This window comes from Rhamphochromis longiceps, linkage group LG15 (genome assembly GCF_057381845.1).
Source record: "Rhamphochromis longiceps isolate RC_006_pf linkage group LG15, R_longiceps_female_GT1.1, whole genome shotgun sequence".
NCBI lineage: Eukaryota > Metazoa > Chordata > Actinopteri > Cichliformes > Cichlidae > Rhamphochromis > Rhamphochromis longiceps.
Window position 1 is genome coordinate 9,739,196 of NC_140571.1, and position 24,395 is coordinate 9,763,590.

The window sequence follows — 24,395 nt, forward strand, 5'->3', positions numbered from 1 at the left end:
TTTCCATATGAAAAGTTGAAGGGCAAACGGAAAGATCTTTTTCAAACTTTAACATTGTATTTCCTTTTCTACATCGTAGTCCCTTGCAGGTTCTTATCTATAGCAGATGCTATGATTTTACCATGTTGGCCAGCAACCGCCTAACAAACTGGCTAAAATGACCTGTTTTTAGCATTATTTCCCTGCAGCACCTAATAATAGCATCCTAGCATTTTCTGTCACCGCTGTAACATCTCATTTATATCCACAAAACTTCAGTTAGCCATGATATATTCTGATACAATCATTTTAGCTGGCAACCACTTAGCAACATGACTTGTTTTTAGCATTTATGCACCCAGAACACCTTATAAGAATTTTGAATTTTGTGGGGGGGGGCATATTTTTACTTTTCTCAAGGTTTACGTGTTTCAAAATGGACACAAAATGCCTGCTTAGTTGGTGATAATGGTCTCCATGTGTTGAGAGCATAATTACAGCATGATATTTTTTATATTTATAAAATTCTCAGCAAATTATTCTGTGGAGGTGTCATGTTTAACATTTATATAGCATAAATATACCAGAAAAGGGAATGCACTTGATAAAAGCTAATATCAAATCAAATGACAAAAAAAAAAACATAAATTATCATCCATCTGAGAAACGTCTCTGAGAAAAACATTATAATTGCAATTATATGCTCTGTGAATTATTAACGTCTCCTCGTTTCATAAGGAAGCAGGTCATGCATGTTGCCTGTATTAAAAAGAATCTTAGCAACAAGTAATGGTAAATATCCACGCATTACACACAGTCTCACATACACATTCTATTACCAGACCGGGGGGTGTGGCAGGTAGCTGTCTGCACTGTGGTTAATTGTGCAGCGGGAACCGGTTCTCTAATTTATTTCTCGCCTGTCCATACAAGAGTGATCATGAAACCCCATTCATTTCACAGAACACAATTTTCATATTTAATGAGCATGACTCCAATACAATTACAGTAATTAGTCAAATCTCACTCACGGCCAATGGAGCTCGCCACCATTATTAGTGGATCTTATTAATGATGTTGCACATGCGGTGCTCATAGGGTAATTGAGGGCATGTGTGGGTATGGGAACAGGGGTACGGAAGATTGGAAAGCAACGCCGCTCTCATCCTGCTTTTTGTCTTTACTGGGCCTAAAGTTAAATGGAGGTCTGCTTGATATTAACTGTGAGCTGCTTAAACATGGCAGCCAGAAAGTTGACTTGTTGTCAGTTAATGTTAAAGTAACGTATGTTGAATTCTACATGCATTTAGTGTGCTTCTATAAAACTGCTCCAAGAGAAGAAATCCAGATCAGCTTGTTGCTCCTCTTGTCTTATATTCTACATCAGGACAGTTCAGAGCATTACTGCTATGCACAAGATCCCAGGGGATCACAACAAAAAAGAAACAAAGGTGGAAATTGGAGGAAGAAGCCCATTTGCTGTGAGTGATGATACCGCAGTGTCTGACATTTTGGAGGTTTGCAGAGCTTCTCTTTCTAGACTGATCCTGCAACAATCACATGCTCTGCAGCAAGTGACACCCCATGCGCAGCGTGGGGCCATTTTACTTTGCAGGTATGTGCAATTCCAGTGAAAGCATTTTCTAATGAGGAGTTATATTCAGAGATTTGACAGATGTCAAACTTTTCAAAGTCTTTTACGAGGGAAGCTGCTGTTTCATGCTCTCTGGGTTGATGTTTCAAAGCAGGCGATCATTTTAATCAAAGAGAAGTGAGTTAAATGGCCTCTTATCCAATTAAGGGCAGTGTCACCGCTAAGTTAATGAGTGTGACGCTATAACAGAAAAGCCTACATTAACACAGCATAATTAGCGGAACATGGTGGAATTAGACGGCAGCAATGACAGTGCTTTGGTGTTTTTATAATTAAACACCGGAAAAGACAACAATTAAGCCAAATCTTAAACCCTCCCAATCCCATTCAAGCCAGAAAGGACATGTTTTGTTTGGGGAAAGCTCTAGAGATGAGGCCGGCTGCCACCGCCGCGTGAAGTCTGAATTACGGTTCAAAGGCAGGAGCTGAAAGTGGGGGAGGTCATGGCAACAATGCGTGGGATTATAGTTTGTTATATACAATTTGTTAAAGAGGACAGACCAGTGTCTGTTGTAAATTTCACAATTTTGTTTCTGCACGTTGTTTCTGCATGAAACTTTGGATGCTGATTTTTGATTTTGATTTATTTATTTTGTCTTTTTCACTGGAATAAAGTTTCAGTGCAGATTAATGTTCCATATGGCGAGATACTGTTGTGGCACAACAACAAACAACCAGAGGACCTACATCTATTTTAGTTAAACCCAAGATAAAACTCCATGAGACATTAATACTCATTAGAAGTCAGACAGGCCATTGCGTAACCAAAAACTCAGTCGCTGCTGTTCATATTGTAAATATCAGCACCAGTACATTGTTGGCTGTGGCTTAGGAGGTCCACTACGACATCTATTAATCATATGGTTGGGGTTTCGATCCCTGGGTACTCCAGTCTGCATGCCAAAGTGTACTTGGGCAAGATGATGAACCTTGAGTTGCTTCTGAATTTTAGATAGATAAGACCTGGAAATAGGAAAAAGTCCTGGTGTGAATGAGGCATGTTGTATAGCATGCTTTGAAAGCTCGAGTAGAAGGTAACAGTTTGAAATATGGCCAAAGACTAAGGGTGTAATCCCCCTGTAATTAAATGAAATATTGGCACATTTTATTTGATTTTACAACATAATTGTATTTATATAAAAATACATTAGGTAGGTACACTTGTTACGTGGGTAACAAGCCAGGCAATAAAGAAATAATTATACTATGAATTAAGTTTAAGTAATATGTAAGTAAGAGCTACATTTTTCCCTGGCAATTTACTGGAAAAACAAACAATATTTTAAAATCTTACATCACAAATACACCATATTATGGTGTTCCATAGCCTTACCTCCAGTTATTTTACAGGAAAGGAGACACCAGTTATATTGAGTGTAATTTTAGGTACAGCGTAACAAATTTCCTAGTAATTTAGTTGAAAAACAAACAATATTTCCCCATCTTACATTGTAAGTACACTGTACTTTTTGGACAATGGGTCATATTATGGAGTGGGTTAAGCTTGCCTTTTTACAATTTTCATAATATTTCATCATATGGCCCTCGCCCCAGAAAGTAAAGCATGCTTACAGTATAAGATGAGGAAATATTATCTGTCTTTCCACTTATTTACCAGGAAATTATGCAGTACTTAAAATTACAGATGCAGTTCTTAACATTAGTATTACTACTATTTATTTGTTTCGTGTAACAACCCGACTTGTTACCCCCATATTCTAGTGTGCCTAGCTTTAAGTATTTGTCTGTAAATATAATTACATTGTAATTATGCGACAGTGTATTTACCTGAATATGTAAACAGAGAAAGCAGTCTTGGCCGAAGCAATTGTCTTGTTTAATAACACACAGGGTGCAAAATGTAGCCACCACCCAGAGAGTGAAATAACAGCCTTATGCAGAGTCATTAAGAGACGATAAGTCTGATTTAGATCGTTCCCAGACACCAGAGAGAATGTTCCTATTGATCGATTGCACATTTCAAATAAAATACATTAGTACTCCATGTTTTTACAGGGGAATCACAGCCTTAGTCATGGGTTGTATTATAAAGTGTTAACAAGTACCAAAGCGCTATATAAGAACCAGTCCATCAAGTGTGCTGAAAGTGATTGGTTTGTGGAATTCTTTTTCAAGACTCAGCATCAGCTTCAACACGGTTGTTAGGCCCACTGTGAACAAACCAATTATTGCCTCTGCAGCATACTGAGGGTCAGGCCTTATTAGTGATGTGCTAATGTGACATTAATTGCTTTTACCTTTTCACTCCATTAAGATGCTGCTATCTCTTTCAGGAGCCTGGCCAGATGGTTTATCGGCCCTGCTCTGGCAGCAATGCTGCTAATGGACTGGAGTGTGGAGTAAAACAGCAACAGACCTCACCAATAAAATCTTGTAACTAAATAACACATTTGTAGATGCAAAACCCCTGCCTTATTGTGAAAAATAAGAATGGCTGAATTTCATCACCTTCGCTCAAATATTGACCTGGGAAGAAAAGACATCCCCACACCTCCAGCCTCAGATGAAAAACATTTTTTCAGTTTAGAGTACTTTTAAGGTTTTGTTGCAAGCAGTGGCAAGTCTTCATTTAAAGTATTGGCATGCATTGACTATATGCTGAACATGAGGCTGCTGCATTGAGTTGTGAAGCCAAGACCAGGGTCAAATGCTAAATAAGAGGAAATTGGCACAAGAAACACCCTGGGGAAGCGTCTTCCTCTGTGTCCTTATTCTCTTCTTCCCTTCTCTGTCCTTACTCTCCCACGTACACCCTTCCTCCATCCAACCTCTCCACCTCCTCGCTACCCTGATGCCAAACCCATGACCTAGGCCAAGATCGATAGCACAGTTTAAAGAGGATGGACTGTGTAAACAGAGACAATAGATCCTGCCAACGAGGGTGCCTTGACCACTGATGGCCTCTGACTAGTGCAGTAGCATTTGATCAAGTCTAGCATTGATGGCTGTCGTCTGTACTTTCAGGACAGATTTTAGATCTTCTCAGTGGGACATCAGGATCATGAAATATGCAGATATTTGAGTGGTCGATTGGTAGATTACTTCCTGCTACCGCTGAGGATGAACAAGGGATCAAATAAAAATGCTGATGTCTCCTCAGGTTCAGATTCTCAGCCATGTAGATTTATTGTCTTTCTGTTAGATTGAACAACATTAGACTTAATAACAGATCTGAGCCCTTTAGAGGAACTATTCATCTTTTTGTACAATTTTAACCCAGAGTGTAATTAAATATCTAGGAAATAATGTGTGTGTGTGGGTGGGTGCGTTATGTGAGCCGATAAACCTCCAGTGGGGGTCTGCTAAGCCACACAAACTTTATTATTTCAATTATGAATTCACACAGCCTCCTTTACTATCTGAGGATATAAGCTAAAGCTAAGTGCCCCGATATGTTGATTGAATGGCTGAAAACTTGGTGCAATCCATTCTGGCTGCATAAGTGTGAGCAAGATTTATATGTTTTTTAAATGTAAAAAGCAACCATTCCTGCACTTTTATACAGACCACATTAGCAGATAGCATCTTGTCATTTAAGCACATATTTCTTTAGTGAAAACAAAGACATTACTCACCCACATTTATACAGAATGCATATCAAGCATAGCACTTTGTAAATGCACAATGTGCTAGTCATAATTCTGCTTATCTCACATGTGTGGCAGGTCACATTTTAGTATATAAACCAGCCCATTACTGCCTCTGTAAGTTATATGCAACAACGCATTCTTGCAGGACCTGGAAGCAGCCAGCTGCTTGTATTAATCAAACAGCCCACTTCCCTTTTTGACACAAAGCAAATAGTCATAAATGCTCTTATCAGCCTTTCTAATAGTGTGAGCGTTACAATCAGATTCATGGTGGCATAAACTATTGCATTTCACCTTTATCATATCCAACAATCACTTCTTTTTCACCGGTATCGTTTATAACAGGCGGACAGCTTGTTGCTTAATGAAATTCAAAGCACTCTATCGGCTTGAGGGATCTCACACTCCATTTACTTATATTTACATATATTTTGTTTTTCCAGCACAGGCAAACAGTTATGATGAATGTCTGGCTGCGGTACTGCTGGGACATGTGGCTCCCTGCAAATGATCTGTGATCAGGCAACTGTAATGCTTTACAGTAAAGTGTGGGGAGGTTCCCCTTGTATTGCAATGCAAAAATAAAGACTTCTGTCTTTAAACCAGTGGGCTGATGATGGAAAATATACGCTTAATATGGATGCAAAATCAGGTTTTAATCACTTTGAATTATTTAAGCAAATAGATTAAAAGTAAATTACATGAACAAATGTAAGCAGCAGCTAGAAACTCAGACGTCAGTGAACAGTTTATCAAACAGGTCTATGTTCCAGTGAAACTAACTACCGGACATTCTTCTAAATGTAACGTGGTGGTGATGGTGGTGGTGGGGGCTTCGTCAGACCTCTGCTTTGTATACTCCCCGCATAATTTGGAGGACTTTGATTAATCAATTAATATTCTCTTCTCAAGGTCTTCTTATAAAGCTCATCATTAATAAAAAACCAGACATTCAATTAGCAGCCAAATCTTGATTGCCAATTTTGTCATAACAGTCTCCCTTTGTATGCCTTTTCCCCCCCTTTCTTCATAGTTGTGAGTGTGGCGTGGGTAGGAAGAATTAACTAATTTCATTAATCTAATTGTCATCGCTTTCAACCATCCCACTAATAAGTACAAATTAATATGATTAATCAATTTGACGACGTAAACTCATTCAATTACACTTTTTCAAAGGCAAGTGGGTGTGTTGGGGTGATAGGGAGGAGCAAGGTGCTGAAGGGAGGAGGGCGTCTGAGCAGCTTGCTCTGTGAGGAGCCCAGCCCATAAAATTGGAGTCAAGACAATTAGTCATTCTGAATGATAAATAAAAGGTGATAAAATGTCGTGGGCAGGCATCCCACCAACGACAGATCTGATTTAATGAAACATGTTGCTTTCCCTCAGAGAACTAACAGACTATTGGTGCTTTTAGGACTGTAAACCAGCCTGTCTCCTTTTTTTTTTTTGGGAGGACCGCTGTTCTGCGGTAGCTTTGATGGCTGCAGCTCTGGAGGGGGAGGCACAGTCTGTAAACATAAAAGTATCAGAGATTATAGTGGGTGGAAAATAACAGATTCAGACTTTGTGCTTCTAACTTTAACTGCTGTATATGTGGTAACTAATGATGCTGTTATAATGCCTTGTTAATTAGTATAAGTCAGGATTACTGTAAAAATTGCCATTACTGTATACTAAAGTCAGGCCAACACATTATTATCTGCTGATATTAGCCTATCACAACTATATAAGCATTTGCAGATGCAATAAAAAAATAGTCTTGGCACTGATAAACATGAAGCAATATTTCTGAATTAAATGCAATTGAAATGTTTAAATTTAAAGGTTTACTTATTCACATAATTAATCATTAAGGAAAATGTATCAGGAAAATGGTAAAGACTGCATGTACAACTGCCAATCAAGTAACCTGCATTTGGCCAGATTCAGTATTTTACATTGTTATGGGAACAGACAGTCACACTGTTTTGTGAAATCCAAAAACACTTCATAACATCCCAAAAGTCAGTGTAAGCCCCCCCCCCCCCCCCCCCAAAAAACCCCACTATATAGTGTATATTTTCTTCTTTACTTCCACACTGTAAAAGCAACAGAAGATTGCACAAAACCATATTATCTGATGTTTAATTTAACATTTTCACAAGAAAAAAAACTATCTTCTAACCATTAATACCATAATGACAGTGGGACAATGGGACAGTGGACAACTGGAATTCATCAAACACGGTTTCATTATTTACACCAGGAAGGTCAAACTCACTTTACATCATGGGCCACGTGCAACCTATTTGATCTTAAGTGGGCCAGACCAATGAAACTTCCCTTTCTGTCACTCTACAGACATTCAACTCCCTGAGATAACTTAATATAAGAATAAGAAGTACAATTTCGATGGTACATTTTAGTTTTTCTACAAGATCTCTAAGTTGTAAATGAAAGAAATTTGGAAGCACAAATAAATAAATGTGTATAAAATTACAGAAAACATTCTTTGCAAAACAAAACAAAACAGATTTCAACAGTAAATAGTGAAAAAGCAGGAACCTTTTTGTCATTTATTTGTTTATATCAGGGCTGTCAAACTATTCATCCGGGTCCCATAATTGGCCCACAAAAAACTCCAATAAGACCCACGTACTGCTTTGGAAAATGTAAAGGAAGGCATAGACTTTTGATTTTTTTTTACTGTATTTTCATGAGCTCTACAGCCCATTCATACTACACCACAGTATCTAAGTAATAGACAAACATTTAAATAACTATCTACAATAGAATTTAAGTTTTATGGTGAGTCCTCTGTAAAAAGAAAACAAAATGAATCAAGAAAATAAACAAATTGCAGAAACTTTCTTTAACAATTACAGGACAGTCTGCTCAATGAGCTACCAGAAAATTTGACTGTAATTTTCTAAGCCCAAATAGTTATGCTGACAGATTTCTTCCATTAAGTCCAGCAGCATTTCTTTATCATGTAGAAAAACTGAGACATGCTGCTCAAATTACACTTATTATTTCTTTTACTAAGACATGTGAAGGATTCAGCATGTAGTTAAACTTCTTAAGAGTTTGACACCCTTGGGATATTTATTACTTAATTACTTTAGTGTCATATGAATGGACATGGGTCAGCTGTAAAGGTTAAAATTCTGACCTTTACCTCACAAAAACATGGCCATGCGCTTACAAAGCAAATCAGAGAACTACATGCTTACACTACAAGGTCAGTGATGTACATGATTTACCCTTTTATTCTGTTCTTTAATAGTCCTAATTTAAATGAGGATATTAATAAAGATTTAGATAGTGTGAGCTTTGACAGACTGTTGAGTCCAGAGTCTGTTAACTTGCTGCTGGGATCTGACTTGTATATTTCGGATCTTCCGTGCCGAGGGAAAGATGTGCTGGCACAGCGGTTTAGGTGATGCCCTTTAATGCACTCTATCTTATCAGTCCACAGCATCGCTCCTATTCAAACCAGTGTTTGATTGAGCAGTGTGATGTTGTTTGGGCCTTACATGGGGAATAGTTTATAGAGGCACCGTCTCTAATTTGTGAATTGAGGTATTATAGAGGAGACAATTAGACAGAGGTTCGATCGGCATATCGAGGCTCGGATGCTGACAGTCAAGAGAAGGCTTTCAAATGTCATACCAATTAATCTATCCAGCCATCAAACAATATTCTGGAAACAAAGTCAGGGGGGGCGATCAATCCACATCACTTTTCTCCTCACCGGGTTATGGGAAAATTGATTTGTCAAACAAAGCATTTTGGAAGCAGTGCATGGACTTGTTTGGGATCCATTAGCCTCCATTGAGCATTTTGTTTAACATAGGATTTTCATCTCAGAAAAAATGCCGTGTCCTCAATACTGTGAGCTACAACTTTACGATTTCTGATTTCTTTGTTCTTGCTTAGAAAGCTTTCTAAACTGCTGATGAAGATCGAAAAGGGGCTAACTTCTTCACTGGTGTTTTTCTTTACATGTCTAAAAGTCGATAAATATTTAAATGTTATAGTTTCAACCCAGCTTTCAACGCACCATAAAAATATATATGACAATAAGCGTCAAACGTTTCTCCTATCCAAAAGCATTGGTCCCTAGTGTCACCATTATTGTGTACTGTGGGGTTATTCTGCCATCCAATACAGTGTGGCTGCCCTAAGCTCTATCATGAATCCTCTGTGCGGTGTATTGTCCTAAGACAGAACTGTATCACATTGTGCCCGTCATGCTGTTTTAGAGGGGAGAGAACTTCCTCTATGGGATTTCTCCCACCCCCATCCCCTGATAATGTATCTCTCCCTAAAGGCTAGGCCTCCGTGACCTTGTCTTATTCATCGAGGGCGTCTTAAGTGAAAGAACTGAATCCTGAATGGGCCATTTCCCCTCTTTTAACACCCCTTGAATGTCATCAGTGAAATATGAAGTCATTAGGCGATATTAAAACACTGCTGACAAACTAATTAACGGGAGACATTAAACAGGACCAGCTTGATTAATCCGCTTTAACGATTATTTTTAAGTGGTTCTGGTCAAAATTAATACAGATTTACTGGTGATCTTAAGAAAAAAACACTCTTATGTGTATCAGACCTCAAGGGCAACCTAAAGTCACTGGTCCTTTACCCACCACAGATCTCATCCTGTACGCTGCTAAACCCACTTCAAACACAGCCTGAACTCCCACAGTTGGTTTCTCAGTCAATGGATAAAACTTACGGAACTATATGAAAACATACAGTCTGTGGACACACACACGGGTAGATGGATGGATGGATGGAACTCACATTGCAGAATAATATTGATAATAAAAAAAGTATTTTCATATCATCTCATATAGAATTTTTTACTCAGTACAATGTAATAAAACATTTCTGTGAATACTTCTTGTTGGTTTATATTTCTAATTAGTGATGGCTTTTGCAATTTGCATTGTGTGACCTTTCAGTCCAAAATCGTTAAGTGCTCAATTTTTTCCAGTAATAATAATAATGATGATAATAATAATAATTTGTTTGTACTTTTGTATGTTATTTTGTTTTGTTTGTTTGTTTATTTATTGAGGGGGGGGGGGGGGGGGGGGACGACGACAACGACGCGGGAATGTGCTTGTAAATGTCTCCCTCTTGTGGTAATAGGACAAAAACAGCAACGTATTTGTTCCGAGATGGCATGAAAACTCAGCAAGTGATCAGAAACAAAGCAGACGCCTTTCATTTATTTATTTATGTATTTAATTGAGTGTTTTGCATCCATAATAATAACTTGTTTCTCTATTATGGTACAAATGCTTGATTAGGTAGATATCAACAATTAAAACAGATGCTTTGACTAAAGACCTTTTGATTACTGATGGGCAACACTGATACAGATAATATATAATCATTATTATAGATCATAACAACAACGAAAACGACAACAACAACAACAATAATGATCAGAAAAAAGAAGCAGACGCTAACAACAATAAAAAACAAAAAAAAACTATTTTACAGATCAAACAAAAGACAAAAAATGTAATGTATTGTTAAGTTAAAAATGTATATACTGCAGATAACTTAAAAAATATATCGCTATTAAACGTTCAGCGCTTGACCGGATGTCATCATCTAATGTGTGATGTGTTTCCGTCATCAGCAGTGTGCCGTCTAATGTCGGTCGCTCAACTGCAAAACCGTATGAACATTTTTCTAATATAGTTTCACAGCGTTACATCATATCCTACAACGGATAGCTGTTATTTAATCTGTGTTGATATCTTTATTTAATGTGTTGATGCTCAGTGGGGAAATTAGAATGTAGCCGTCGTTTTGTTTAAAAAACGTAGGTCGACGTTAGCTGTTAGCTTTGGAAGCCGCTCCGAGCTAGGCTGTATGTGCCTCCACAAAGGCCGTGTGCTGCTTTGTTTTTAACGATGTATCCTACCTGGGGAAATTACGGTGCACCTCAGTCCCAAAACTATGGAGGTGCTGGGCCCCGTAAGCCACTGGCTGGCAGCCACACTGGCCAGGCTCCCGGATTCGGCGGTTTCGAGGCCTCTTCCAGCGGCTCGTTGTTTTCCAGCTTGCAGGAGCAGCACCTCCAGCAGATGCAGCAGCTGCAGATGCTCCACCAGAAACAGCTCCAGTCTGTATTACAACACGGCAACAATGCCAGTACTGCTGCTCCTGCATACGGCGTTGCACACGCTGGTGGGTACATGGGGTCGTCGTGGCGTCCAGAAGGACCTGCACATGTAGACAGCGGCGCTGGCGCTCAGTCCTACTTTAAACCAGAAGAGACTTCAGCGACGAGAGTACCCCCTGCTCCCAAACAGGGTCACCAGCAGCCTCCTCCACTTCCTCCGCAACCGCATCCCACCGATACCCAGCCTGTGCCTCCCCCTCCAGAGCCGCAGCCATCAAAGCCACCAGAGAACAGCAGTCCTCCCAAACCCAAGGAGGCCCCCACGGCAGAAGACGAGAAATCCTTACCGTTGCAGGTAATGGCTTTTAGTGTTGAATTACTAATAATATACATGAAATTAGTAAATAACAAAGACATATGAAGGTACATTGCACTATTTAACAGGAAAACACCGTTCAACCCAAGCTAGTGAAGAGTACAATATATTATTATTTTTAAAATGTAATTTTCAGCTAGGGAAGCTTGGACCCTAATTTGATATTTTACTGTTAAGCCACCTGATTCTTAATAATACCACCAAGTAAATATCCTGAGCTTTTTAATCTGAAGTATAAATTTAAGAGAAGTGTGACATATTCTTAACTTCCTAGCCTTCTTAATTTAAGAAGGTACAGCATAAAGAAATCCTACTCCTTTGTTTTTGTTTCTAAGTATGACTCGACTTCTCCTGTAATTGTCCAAGATTATTGTGTGAAAATGGCTGAACAGATCTTCTTGTAATTGTTTCTGCAAGGAGCAGCAGCAGCTCTGGTACAAACAGCATCTTCAGAATCTGCAGAAACTGAAGCAAGAGAGAGCCAAACAGAATCAGAAAGATGGAGATGGCTCTTTTCCCCTGCCACCACCCCCAGGCAGAACAGCTCCTCCGCCCCCTCCATTAGAACCACCAAAAAGCACACCACCACCCCCGCCGCCTAAAGAGGAACCTCCAACACCGCCACCACTACCTGAGGAAGTAAGGGTAAGAATTCCTACACCATTGGATGCATAAACAGTGAACGCCATCAATTTGCACATTAATATCTTATTAGTTTGCTACAATGAAAGCAGTGCAAAATCTGTTGGAATTTGTAAGTGATATCGGTTTTCAATAGAGCTGAACTCTAAAAGTGAGCTTAACCCACACATCTCTGTAGGATTATCCGGATTTCTGCTTGAGGCTAGCATGTCAAGGCTTCCAGTTAAAAATTTGACTTGCATTGTGGATAATATATAAGAATTAACACATAAATAGTTTCCTAATTTGATAATTTTTTAAAATAATTTGCGATACAACATACTATTAAAATGTTGCATAAGTCATAAAATACATTTTAACAGCATGGCTTGCTCTCTGTGAATTAAACGTTGGTGTGTGCTCAAAGTTTATATTATAGGTTTGTCAAACTAAATATATGAATAATAATAAAATAATAATGCATTTGAATGCTGTAATGGACAATTAAAATTTCCTGGGCTGCACCGAATTCTGTGGATATCTGAGATCATTTATTTATTTATTTATTTTTGCAAATTATTAATGAAGGCTTTACCTCTACCAGCAACTATTCAAGAAGCAGTCACAGATAAAATGTTTGTCCGTTTGCCTGGGAATTTAAGCAAGTTGCATAGTGTTAACATTACCAGTGTTTTATTCAATAGCCTCTAAGAACACACCACAACCAGTATTAAGAGAAATTAGTTTGTTCCTGAATCTAAACACTGTTTATATTGTTTACATAAATTTACAGAGTGAAAATGTAGGAAAACCACCTACATTTACAGACACAGTAAGTCACACTACCCATTCTGCCATTATTGTAGTGTTCCTCGATAAACTCACTGGATACTTCATTAGGTACACCTTTTTAGTACTGGTTTGGGCCCACCTTTTCCTTCAGAACGACCTTAATTTATCATGGGATAGCTTGAACAAATTCCTGGAAACATTCCTTTGACATATTGGTCCATATAGACATGATGGGATCGTACAGATGCTGCAGATTTGGTGGCTGTACATCATTGTTGGGAATTTCCCATTCTACCACATCCTAAAGGTACTTTATTGGATTGAGATTTGGTGAGCGGTGAGGTCATTTGAGTACAGTGAACTTGTTGTCATTTCTTTTGCTTCTATAGTGTATCTGCCTAAAAGTGTTGTGCATTCAGAGATGCTCATCTGCATATCTTGGAAGAACAAGTAGTTATTTAAGTTACTGTTCCCTTCTTATTGGCTTGAAGCAATCAGACCATTATCCTCTGTCCTCTGGCATCAACAAGGCACCTCGAAGAAAATTATCCCTTACTAGATAATTTCTTTTTTTTGGACCATTCACTGCAAACCCTAGAAAAAAGAAAATGATTGAAAATGCATGATTTAGAGTCACTTAAATCACCTTTCTTCCCCACTCTGATGCTCAGTTCAAATTTCAGCAGGTCGTCTGGACCATGACCTCATACTGAAATACATATTTGCTGCCATTTAGTTGCTAATTAGAAATTTGCGTTAACAACCAGGTAAACAGGCATACCTAATGAAGTAGCGGGTCAGTGTATTTTATCCCATTGTTTGTGTTAACTGCCATAATATGAATTAAGTGGCTTAAGTGTGCAGGAATCAACCACTTTCATTCATCCTTCCCATTGTAATTGTAATAGTGTTTGTAATGGCTCTTTCCCAGTTATAGTACTCATCCCATGTCCAATATTTCAGCAATATGAGCAGTATTTTAAGGCACTCTTACCTAAAAATGTTTTTGTTCTCAATAGTGTCTTGGATTCATCGTAAAGTAATTTCCTTCCTTTCATTACAAACTGCATACACTTTTTTTTTAAAGAAAAATTGTGATTTACAGTGATATACTGTGCTATAATTTTTTTCTTGTTTCTGTTTAAAGCCTGAAGTACCAAAAGACCCAGAGGAAGCTGCTCGCCTTCAGCAGTTACAGGCTGCAGCAGCACACTGGCAACAAGTTCAACAGCAGAGAGCCGGTTTACAATATCAGGCTCTCATGCAACAACATGAGAAGCTTCAGCAGATTCTGGAGCAATACCAACGCCTCATTCAACAGCCTGCAAACCTACAGGTAGGTAAATGGCCAATGGCATCTTGATGGCCAATAAGTTTTCAGTTTCATGTGTAATGTCTGAGTAATTACTTTGTTATAACTTATGTACAGTTGTAATTACTTTCTTATAACTGTATGTACAGTTGCATCTGGAAATATTTAAGCAGTGACACAGCTTCCATGATTCCTCCTATGCACTTTTGGACCATTCTCTTTAAACTCTAGAGACGGTATTGTGGGAAAACTCTTGGGGTGCAACAGCTTTGTTACAGTTGGCTTAATATGAGTGCACAGCATATCCTTATACATGTCTGAAGTCAATGGGATTCACATCATCCCTAAACATATAGTGAAGCATGCCCATGTATCATATTGCTTCGACTGTGTTTGATAGGTGGTGTTATGCTTTGAATCATGAGCTGGTCCCAGCTTTCTTTGTGCTTTCTGCTGATTATTCTGTATTCTGTCTGGCTTTTTGTTTTTTGGCAGGTTCAGCCATTCTCCATTTTAAGGCTGATGAATAGTTTGCGCCTGGTGTTAAACCTTCTGTATTTACAGTTATAAAGTCTTCTCTTGGTGACTTGTAAAATTATATGTTTACCTGTTGCAGTTTGTGCTACACTTGGCTGTTTTTTGGGGATAGTTTGTTTTTTGTCTTCACCACGGAAAAGCTCATGTGTTATCATCCACTTCTGTTGTCTGTAGTAAATCTCCAGGCCTTGTTGACTTGCAGAGCAGCTTAAAAACTTGCTACTAATGCTTTCTGCATATCACATGGGATTTGTTTTATATTTGCAGCCTAAGGATGATCTGTTTTCATTAATAGTTTGTTAGATATTGTGTTGTGCTTTCACACCAACCTTTTACCTTCTTAATTAGTTTAGAATTAAAGAATAGCTCAATTCTGTCCATAAAATATCTTTTGAATCATTAACCCAGTTATGTTGGTTCCTAAAAAGAATGTATTTCCTATTAAAAAGCAAAGCCCTAAACCCTTCATTCAATTTGGGTACAAACTCAAATGTGTTTTTCTAAATACTTATCCTATCTGCATGTAAAATTAAGCAATAAATAATCACCAAAATTCTCTTTTGCAGTCAATGTCTGCAGAATTGCAGCTGAGGCACTACGAAATGCAACAGCAACAGTTCACACCTCTATTCCAAGACTGGAATCACTCCTTCACCCTGTGGTATGAGCAATTCCAGAGCTATCCTCATAAAGACCAACTGCAGGATTATGGGCATCAGTGGAAACAGTGGAAGGAACAGATGAATGCAACAAATGCCCACCTTCAAGAAAGAGTGGCTACTCTCACTGCCATGGTACCGTTTGCGTCAAGCCAATATAATAGTGGAATGATGGGACAGTATGGCCAGTACCCTGTACAAGACACGCCTTTGCAGCAGTCAGTAAACCCAGGTATGCAGCAGACCCCTGTTACTGTTGGTCCAAGACTTCAAGGTCCACAGCCTACTGGTTTTGTAACACATTCAGAATCACCTGCTGTGCCCTCAGTTCGAGGAAGTGCCCCTAGTGGCATAGGAGTCCAACCCCCAGTTCCCCCAGTTGTTCAGCCACCAAGTTTCAACAATGTCAGGGGTCCACAGTAAGTTGTAATTGTCTTTTATTACTATGTGTTACTATGTTTTGCTCAGTTATACATTTGGTTATATTTATCTTTTAAAAGCACATCTTTATATAAAATTGCTTCATATTTAATTGTAATTATTGTTTTCTTTAAATGGGGTGTTTTTTTTATTTTTATTTCAATTTTTGTTTTTATTTTGTTATATTTCCCAGGGTAAACAACCCCAGATTTGAACAACCACATCAGCGATTTGATGGACCCCCAAGGTTTGACCAACCACAACAGCGATTTGATGGGCCTCCAAGATTTGACCACCCACAACAACGCTTTGATGGTCCTCCAAGGTTTGACCAACCACCTAACCGTTTTGATGGTCCCCCTCGATTTGACCAACCAAGGCATCGTTTTGATGGTCCACCTAGATTCGATCAACAACGGCAACGGTTTGATGGACCGGCCAGATTTGATCAACCTCGATTTGGGCAGCCACCTAGGTTTGATTCCACAAGGCTCACTGGCCCTTCACCTCGTCTTGAATGTCCACCAAACCTTCAAGAAAAACAGCAGCAAGGAATGCTGCCTAAGGTGGAACCAGTCACTCCGCAACCTCCAACTCCAGATTCTAAGACTCCAGAAAAATCGTCTGATAAGCCGCTATCTGAAAATGAAAAAGATAAATTGAAATTGGTTGATAAGAGCGCTTCTGAAGATATGACAGATGACAACTTACTTTCAACTGAGGGTTTTTTTGTCCAAAGTGAACCAATTCCTCAGACATTACAAACAGATACAAAACCTGAGGATTCAAATAGCAGTGTTACTTTGGACAAAGGTGAGAAATCTGAACCTGTTAACAGTAAGCCCCCTGTAAATACTAGTTCTGCTGTTACATCAAACACTACAACACAAAATTCGCAAAAACCAGATGGACCACTGGGAAACAGCAAACCACCACAGATTCCAAAGTCCTCAGGAATCCAACCAGAGCCACAAAAGCAGTCAAAACTAGATCCTCCAAAACCTCCCCCTGGTCGGGGACGAGGCCAGCCCCCAGTGCCTAGCCAGGTGCGCGGACGAGGACGTGGGCAGAGGAGCAGTGGAGAGTTTAAGGGACAAAACACTGTACCAATTGGGGAAGAGATGGGGGAAATGCCTTATGATTACATGCCCCCTGAAGAAAATGTGGGTATGCAAGAAGAACAAGAAAACTACTATTGGCAAGATCCTTCACATGAACAGTTTGGTGGTGAGGAATCAGAAATGCCCCCAGAAGAAATGTGGATGCCAGAAGAACATCACTTCACAGAGGAAGAGTACTATCAAGAGCCAATAGGAGGACCCCACATGGGGAGAGGTAGGCCTCCAATGATGAGAGGAAGGCCCCCAATGCCTAGAGGTGGTCCTCCTATGGGAAGAGGTGGTCCTCCCATGGGAAGAGGTGGTCCTCCCATGGGAAGAGGTGGACCCCTTATGGGTCGGGGAGGTCCTCCTATGGGTCGAGGAGGACCACCAATGGGTAGGGGAGGACCACCAATGGTTAGGGGAGGGCCACCAATGGTTAGGGGAGGGCCACCAATGGTTAGGGGAGGGCCACCAATGGGCAGAGGTGGACCACCAATGAGTAGAGGTGGACCACCCATGGCCAGAGGAGGTCCACCCATGGCCAGAGGAGGTCCACCTATGGGAAGAGGATTACCCATGGGAAGAGGAGGACCACCTATGGGAAAGGAAGAACCAGTGGACAGACACTGGGAAGAAGCTGAATCAAATGAGTACTTAGAGGATGAAGACCCTTACTGGATTGAAAGGAGACCACCAATGAGAGGCATGAGACCTCCATTTCCTCCTGGTCGGGGTCGTCCCCCACGTGGTCACCCTGGTTTCATGCTTCAAGGACGAGGCCGCCCCCATTTCCCACCACATGGGCCAATAGATCACGAGCCATTAGGCCACGGAATGGAATCTGATGATTCCAATATGGATCCATCAATGCATCCCATGTACCATGGACATGAACCCCCTAGCCATGCGATGCATCCTGACGTAGGACGAGGCAGGCGTCGTGTGCCACCACCACCTCATGAAATGATAGATCATTTGGAGGAGCCAATATACGATGAGGGAACGGAAGGAGAATTAGATTGGCAGCCACCACCTGGCAGAGGTCCTCCACCACCTCCACATGAGATACTAGATAGGGAAGGACTGAGGAGGAGACCTATGGGTCGGGGAATAGGAAGAGGTATGTGGCCGCCAGGTCCAACACATGAGGATTATGAAGAAGGTTATAAAGAGGGTTATGCCGTAGATTATGATCATGGGGAAGATGGGTATCGCTGTCGGCCACCACCAGACTATCATCCTGATGACTGTCGTCGTGATGCCAGGTATCATGAGTCTGAGTGGGACAGAGAGCATGCTCTCTCAGAGAGGGACTATCCCCCCCGCAAGGCACCATCAGAGCCATTCAGAGAACCCCACTGGCAAGAGGAAAGAGAAAGAGGTCACCCATATCAATATGATGAACTTGAGCGGGGGAGAGGAGAACTCAGAATTCGTGAATACAGGGATGAGCCACCTTACCGGAAGGATGAAACATCTTACCCACCTCCTTCAGACTGGGAGAGGCCTTCCAGACGTCCTCCACTGCCAGAGAGAGGGTATCCAATAGACTATGAAGATCGTAGACCTCGCTATGAGGAACAAAGAGAAGAAATTCCTTTGCATATACCTCCACCTACAGCTGCACCTGTCACAAACCTGCCTGAGAGTTCAGTTGAAGCAGCCAGTGGAGCAAATGTACTTGCCCTTTCCCAACGCCAACATGAGATCATCTTGAAAGCTGCTCAAGAGCTTAAACTAATAAGGTAATTTCTAAACATTTACCATTGATTAGGCAAACAAAAACTAGCATCTATCCATGTGATTTACAATTATTTTATTTTCATAGATTGAAAAAAATGTATTTTCTTTGGTTTTTTGTTGAAACTCCATAATTTCACACATTCATTTCTGTTTTAATTTATGGTTAAATCATCTGTTTTAACTTAGTAATTCCTTTCGGGTCCACAGGGAATTGCAGGAGGGTAAAACCTCTGGTAGTGAATCCAAGCCTGCACAAACTGATGTTCTGCCAGATTTGCCTGCTGGTCTTCTTGGATTAGAGATTCCACCAGAAGTCAGGAATGCTCTGAAGGTAAATAAAAATCAACTTTATTATTTTAGTCTGCTTGGTGTGACTACATTGATGTAAAAAGACCAAGATAATTGATTATGTCGATTCAAATCCCGTCTGTTTTGTTTTCATCTATTTAGATATTTTTTCCATGTTTTCTCTTTTCTCATAAAATACAATACAATACATAGAATTTTTTTCCTCCATTTTCTTTTAGTTTTACTGTTAGATCATTCTAATATCAAGTATGTTCCCAGGGTATGACTGCAACAACTCAGACAACTGCAGCTGAATCTGTGCCTCGCGATATAAAATCTACTGCCACACATTATCAGCCGTCATTCCCTGCACCTGCAGTGCCGGTTATTCCAAAGACGGTTGATTATGGTCATGGTCATGGTATGAGCAGCTTGTAGTACCTTTTTTTTTGTTTCCAAATGATGTTTTGGATTTATGCTGATGTGCACTTGATATTTTAGAGCCTGGAACCACGGTTGAGCGGATCTCTTATGGTGAGAGGATTGTGTTGAGGCCTGACCCAGTGCCATCGGACCGGGGCTATGAAAAGGGTAGGTTTCAGTTGTATAATGTGAGGTTGGGCGATTTACTCAATAGTCTTAATTTTCCTGTTGTCCCAACATGGGATCACAGAGAATTGCTGGAAGGATGGGTCACCAATCAGGATCCACTAATCCTGTGTGACTGAAACACAAAAAAATTCAGCAGCAAAACAATTCTGAGAAAAACATACAAAATGATGATTTATTTCTCACTTCCACCATAGGCATAAGCTTTGGTGCATGCTAAACAACAAAAGCTGATTTCAAGCAAACATTATGCCAGCTAATGTTAGGCTTGCGTGTCCTAAAAATCAGGCTTTCCCTCTAAAAAAACAAAAACAGGTTGATTCGATTCTCACATTGTCAGTGTCTGATTTGTTAACAGCATTAAATCCACTTACCAACAGAAATGTTTGGTATGTCCAGTATTGCTGTCATTGGACAGAAGTGAGCTTCTCTGTCTCTTTGACTCATATTACACTCCTTTCACAAAGTTTTACACCAGGGGTCCCCAATCCCAGTCCACGAGGGCCGGTGTCCCTGCAGGTTTTAGATGTGGCCTTGATCCATCACAGCTGATTTAAATGGATAAATTACCTTCTCACCATGTCTTGAAGTTCTCCAGAGGCCTGGTAATGAACTAATCATGTGATTCAGGTGTGTTGACCCAGAGTGAGATCTAAAACCTGCAGGGACACCAGCCCTCGTGGACTGGGATTGGGGACCCCTGCTTTACACCCTCCTCTAGAGTAAATGATCATGGACACAATGGAAGCAGTGATCCGACCATCTAAAATGTGTAGCTAAACACCAGCCAGAGCCTGTGATTTTATTCAAATGATTTGAAATATAATGTTTTGTAAAATTATCATGTTTTATGCACAAACAATAGTAGAAACAAGTCAGCTGGCTGCCATACACGTGTCATGCATCAATAGAGAAGTTAACTAAAGTCCTGCATATATATATATGCAGGATTTTATTTTATATTTTCTAATACATGGTTATTAACTACTTGATTCTCATAGAACCACTCAGAGATCCTTACGGCAGAGACTCATATTACGAAAGACGATCAGACCCTTACATGGACCGCCGGGAGTACAGCAGAGAGAGGGAATTATACAGAGAGAAGCCAGAATATGAAAGAGAAAGATTTGACAGGGAGCGCTACCCCCTGAGAGAAAGAGATGACAGGTAAGAAGCTTCTTCACCGTTACTGACAGCATTTTTCCCTACCTATGGAGTAGTGTGCTGCTTCTTTATATATATAATATTGTTTTTTATTTGTCTGTATTTTTGATTCAAGCACTCAGGCCATGAATGATGAAAGGTACTATATGACATTGTGTCATACACTGTGATAAGTCTTCACTGTGCCTTTGTGCTAGTCTGAAATATGAAGTTCTGTTGATGAAATGAAACTTATTATGCCCCCATTCTCTGTAGATCTCCACTGGCATCTTCTCTACGCTCCGGATACAGGGAGAGGGACCGGGATGTTCGAGATAGGGACCGTAGTGGCAGCCGTGATCCAGATGAACATTATGGGAGGCCAGGTTATGATAGACCTCCATATGAGCGTGCTATACTTGAGCGTACTGGGCCTGAACGTTACAGCCATAGCCCATCACCTTACAGTAAGTTGAACATGAGGTAACTCAGGGTAAATTGGTAAAGTAAATATCAAATAAGAAAATCTAAGCTTAAGATTTTTTTTTATCCTATAGTGGACAGAAGAAGTTATCCAGATGACAGAGGGCCCCCCACTGCACCACCAGTCCCACCTCCACAACCTCCCCCACGTGTTGAGAAGAAGCCGGAAATCAAGAATATCGACGATATCCTTAAACTACCTGGCAGATTGTCTCGCCCTGAAAGGGTACCAGCTATCACTGCGATCTTAATTCATGCATCAATACCCCACTCTTTAAATGAGCAGCACTCATTGAAGTTCTCTATTTTAACAGATTGTCATAATCATGAGGGGGCTTCCAGGAAGCGGAAAAACCCATGTTGCAAAGCTCATACGGGTGAGTCGAGTCCTTCTAGCAAATTATAGGGTTATGTAATTTGATTGTAAGCTAAATGAACTTTTATAATAAGTGCACAAACAGTAGAACCTTTACTTATAGACTGTCTTTATGTGTCATTAGGTTTCAACATAATAAATGCTCTTTTGTAAACGACACAAAATCTTAAATACTCTTTTCTGTCTTGTGGACAATGTTAAGGACAAAGAGGTTGAATGTGGCGGTGCACCTCCCCGAGTTCTTGTTTTAGATGATTATTTCATGACAGAGGTTGAGAAAGTTGAGAAGGACCCAGACACTGGGAAGAGGGTAAAAAAAAAGGTAAGTCTGACAGATGAATTGCATAGAACATGCAGTAAAGAAAAATACATGCACGATGTAATGCAGAAAAACCTGTCTTGCAGGCTATGGAGTACGAGTATGAGCTGGAGATGGAGGATACTTACCGGAGCAGCATGCTTAAAACGTTTAAGAAAACCTTGGATGATGGCTTTTTTCCTTTCATTATTTTAGACACTATTAATGACAGGGTTAAACATTTTGATCAGTTCTGGAGTGCAGCTAAAACTAAAGGCTTTGAGGTGAGTTATATTAATGAGAGAGCCAGAAAAACACTCATGTCTGCCCTGTGCTAAAAAGGATTTGTTTCTCTCATTTCAAGGTGTATTTGGCTGAAATCACTGCAGACACTCAGACTTGTGCAAAGCGGAATGTCCATGGGCGCACGCTTAAGGATATAATGAAGGTCTATAAGATCACTTAGCTGATCTCAAATACAGAGATATTTGTTTGGACTACAAAAAGGGTAATGTTTACTAAACGTATAGATGCAGCGTTCACTTCTCAATGATACATTCTGTATACAGATGTCTAATAACTGGGAGCCTTCACCACGTCACATGGTGCGCTTGGATGTCCGGTCCCTGCTGCAGGATGCTGCTATAGAGGAGGTGAATTTTTTCAGTCTTGAAAAAAAATCAGAAAATTACACTTCTTTGTTACTAATTAAGATAAACCAACATGTGCTTGTTGTATTTTTTTTAGGTTGAAATGGAAGATTTCAACCCTGATGACGAGCCCAAGGAACCCAAGAGAGAAGAGGAAGAAGAGAGTGATCTGGTAGGACATGAAAAGTTTCACTTCATAAATGCGTGGTTCTTAGATTCATATCCACTATTTTTTTTTCCCATCTTCCACTATTTTTTTTTCCCATCTGGCTTATCCAGTAATTTTTACACAAGTCATTAGTGTTATCTCGCCACTTCTTGTTTCAGCAAGGTGAGTTTTATGTCTCAAATGAAAAGCAAAACATGTGAAATTCATGGAAACGGTCAGGTTCATTCAAAATAATTAGGCTCGTGCTCTTTTGTGTTTATGTAGCAATTAGAAAATTTACAGTGAAGCTCAAACAAGAGCAGGAAAAATAGTACCAAGACCGAAACATATATATGATATGTATAGCTGGAGCAGTCCATTAACTAAAGGAGGAAAGTACCCCTTTAGTGTCATGATTTTCTTTTTAGTTTTTCTAGCATTTGCTCAGGTGTCCATGACTGACTTAGTTCAAAATAATTTTCATTCTCAACTCAATGTCAGGGATTAAAAAATGGCTTTAAATGGTTGCTACCTCATGAGAAACTGTCTCACTTCAGTGTCATGATTCTGGTGAGACCAAAACCAGTTGCTCAGTTTTGGTTTCCTTTTATTTTTAAGGCACACTTTTATCTAGACAAATCACACGTAACACAACCCTATAAAAAATTTCTCATTGTGCAAAATGTTTTTACTCTTTACCACCCGCTTTTATTTTGTATGCCGTTACTACAAAGTTGAAAGTTTTTCAAGAAAGAATTGACATAAATTTTTCTGCCAAATTTTGCACCCGAGGTCAACAGTGCCTGTTGAAATGCAGTGCAGTTGAGTTATATTTTAAAAGGAGGTAACACAGCTGTAAAGATTTTCTAACCCGGGCAAATTTGAGTGATGGACTTTTTTTTTTTTTTCTTCTATCTAGAATGGTAAAATGAAACTTTCTCTTCACTGTTTGATGAAGCCTTTAAAGCTGTACCACATAAAATACCAACGTCTAAAAGTTTCCAAACGTGTTTCATACAGTATCAAATTCAGTGGCTTGTTCCCACATTGGACTGCTGGGAAAAGGTTTATGAACTCATGAATAAAAATTCAGTAAACCAGTTTCAAGTTAAACTCTCAATTTATTAAATTAAAACTATTATGTTTTGTTTCTGTTTTTTTCTAATATTCGCAAAACATCCCGGGAGCAACACGTTCTTAAAACATACACTATATTTGATGGTTAATAAAGTTTTATTTAATCTTAAATAAATTAATAACTGAATTTCCTCGAGGAACCCACTCGAGGGATTAATCAAGTTTTATCTAATCTAATCTAATCTATAGTGACAAAAATATTGGGCCACCTATATATATTAGACCTGCTGCTGATTTTATGGCATTCCATGCAAAATTTGTCTTCCCTTTGGATCTGTAACAGCTTCCACTCTTCTGGAAGAGCATTTGTGAGGTTGAGCACT

The 24,395-nt window shown here is 39.7% G+C and overlaps 1 protein-coding gene across 4 annotated transcripts in view; it reads left to right on the forward strand.

Moving 5' to 3' along the window:
* The first annotated feature begins 10,858 nt into the window (after positions 1–10,858).
* Positions 10,859–24,395, forward strand: part of ylpm1 (YLP motif containing 1) — a 29,666-nt gene continuing 16,129 nt past the window's right edge. For 2 of the 4 annotated variants that reach the window (XM_085382683.1, XM_085382681.1), the window contains exons 1-17: positions 10,859–11,729; positions 12,168–12,395; positions 14,311–14,499; positions 15,579–16,090; positions 16,285–18,939; positions 19,145–19,268; positions 19,505–19,646; positions 19,727–19,816; positions 20,836–21,004; positions 21,257–21,447; positions 21,538–21,689; positions 21,778–21,840; positions 22,042–22,161; positions 22,245–22,421; positions 22,502–22,585; positions 22,707–22,790; positions 22,885–22,959. In XM_085382683.1, the coding sequence (XP_085238809.1) occupies positions 11,163–11,729; positions 12,168–12,395; positions 14,311–14,499; positions 15,579–16,090; positions 16,285–18,939; positions 19,145–19,268; positions 19,505–19,646; positions 19,727–19,816; positions 20,836–21,004; positions 21,257–21,447; positions 21,538–21,689; positions 21,778–21,840; positions 22,042–22,161; positions 22,245–22,421; positions 22,502–22,585; positions 22,707–22,790; positions 22,885–22,959 (5,622 nt within the window). In that variant the 5' untranslated portion in view covers positions 10,859–11,162. Of the gene's footprint in view, positions 11,730–12,167; positions 12,396–14,310; positions 14,500–15,578; positions 16,091–16,284; positions 18,940–19,144; positions 19,269–19,504; positions 19,647–19,726; positions 19,817–20,835; positions 21,005–21,256; positions 21,448–21,537; positions 21,690–21,777; positions 21,841–22,041; positions 22,162–22,242; positions 22,422–22,501; positions 22,586–22,706; positions 22,791–22,884; positions 22,960–24,395 lie in introns of those variants that run through there. The other 2 variants (XM_085382682.1, XM_085382684.1) reach the window with 2 other exon arrangements.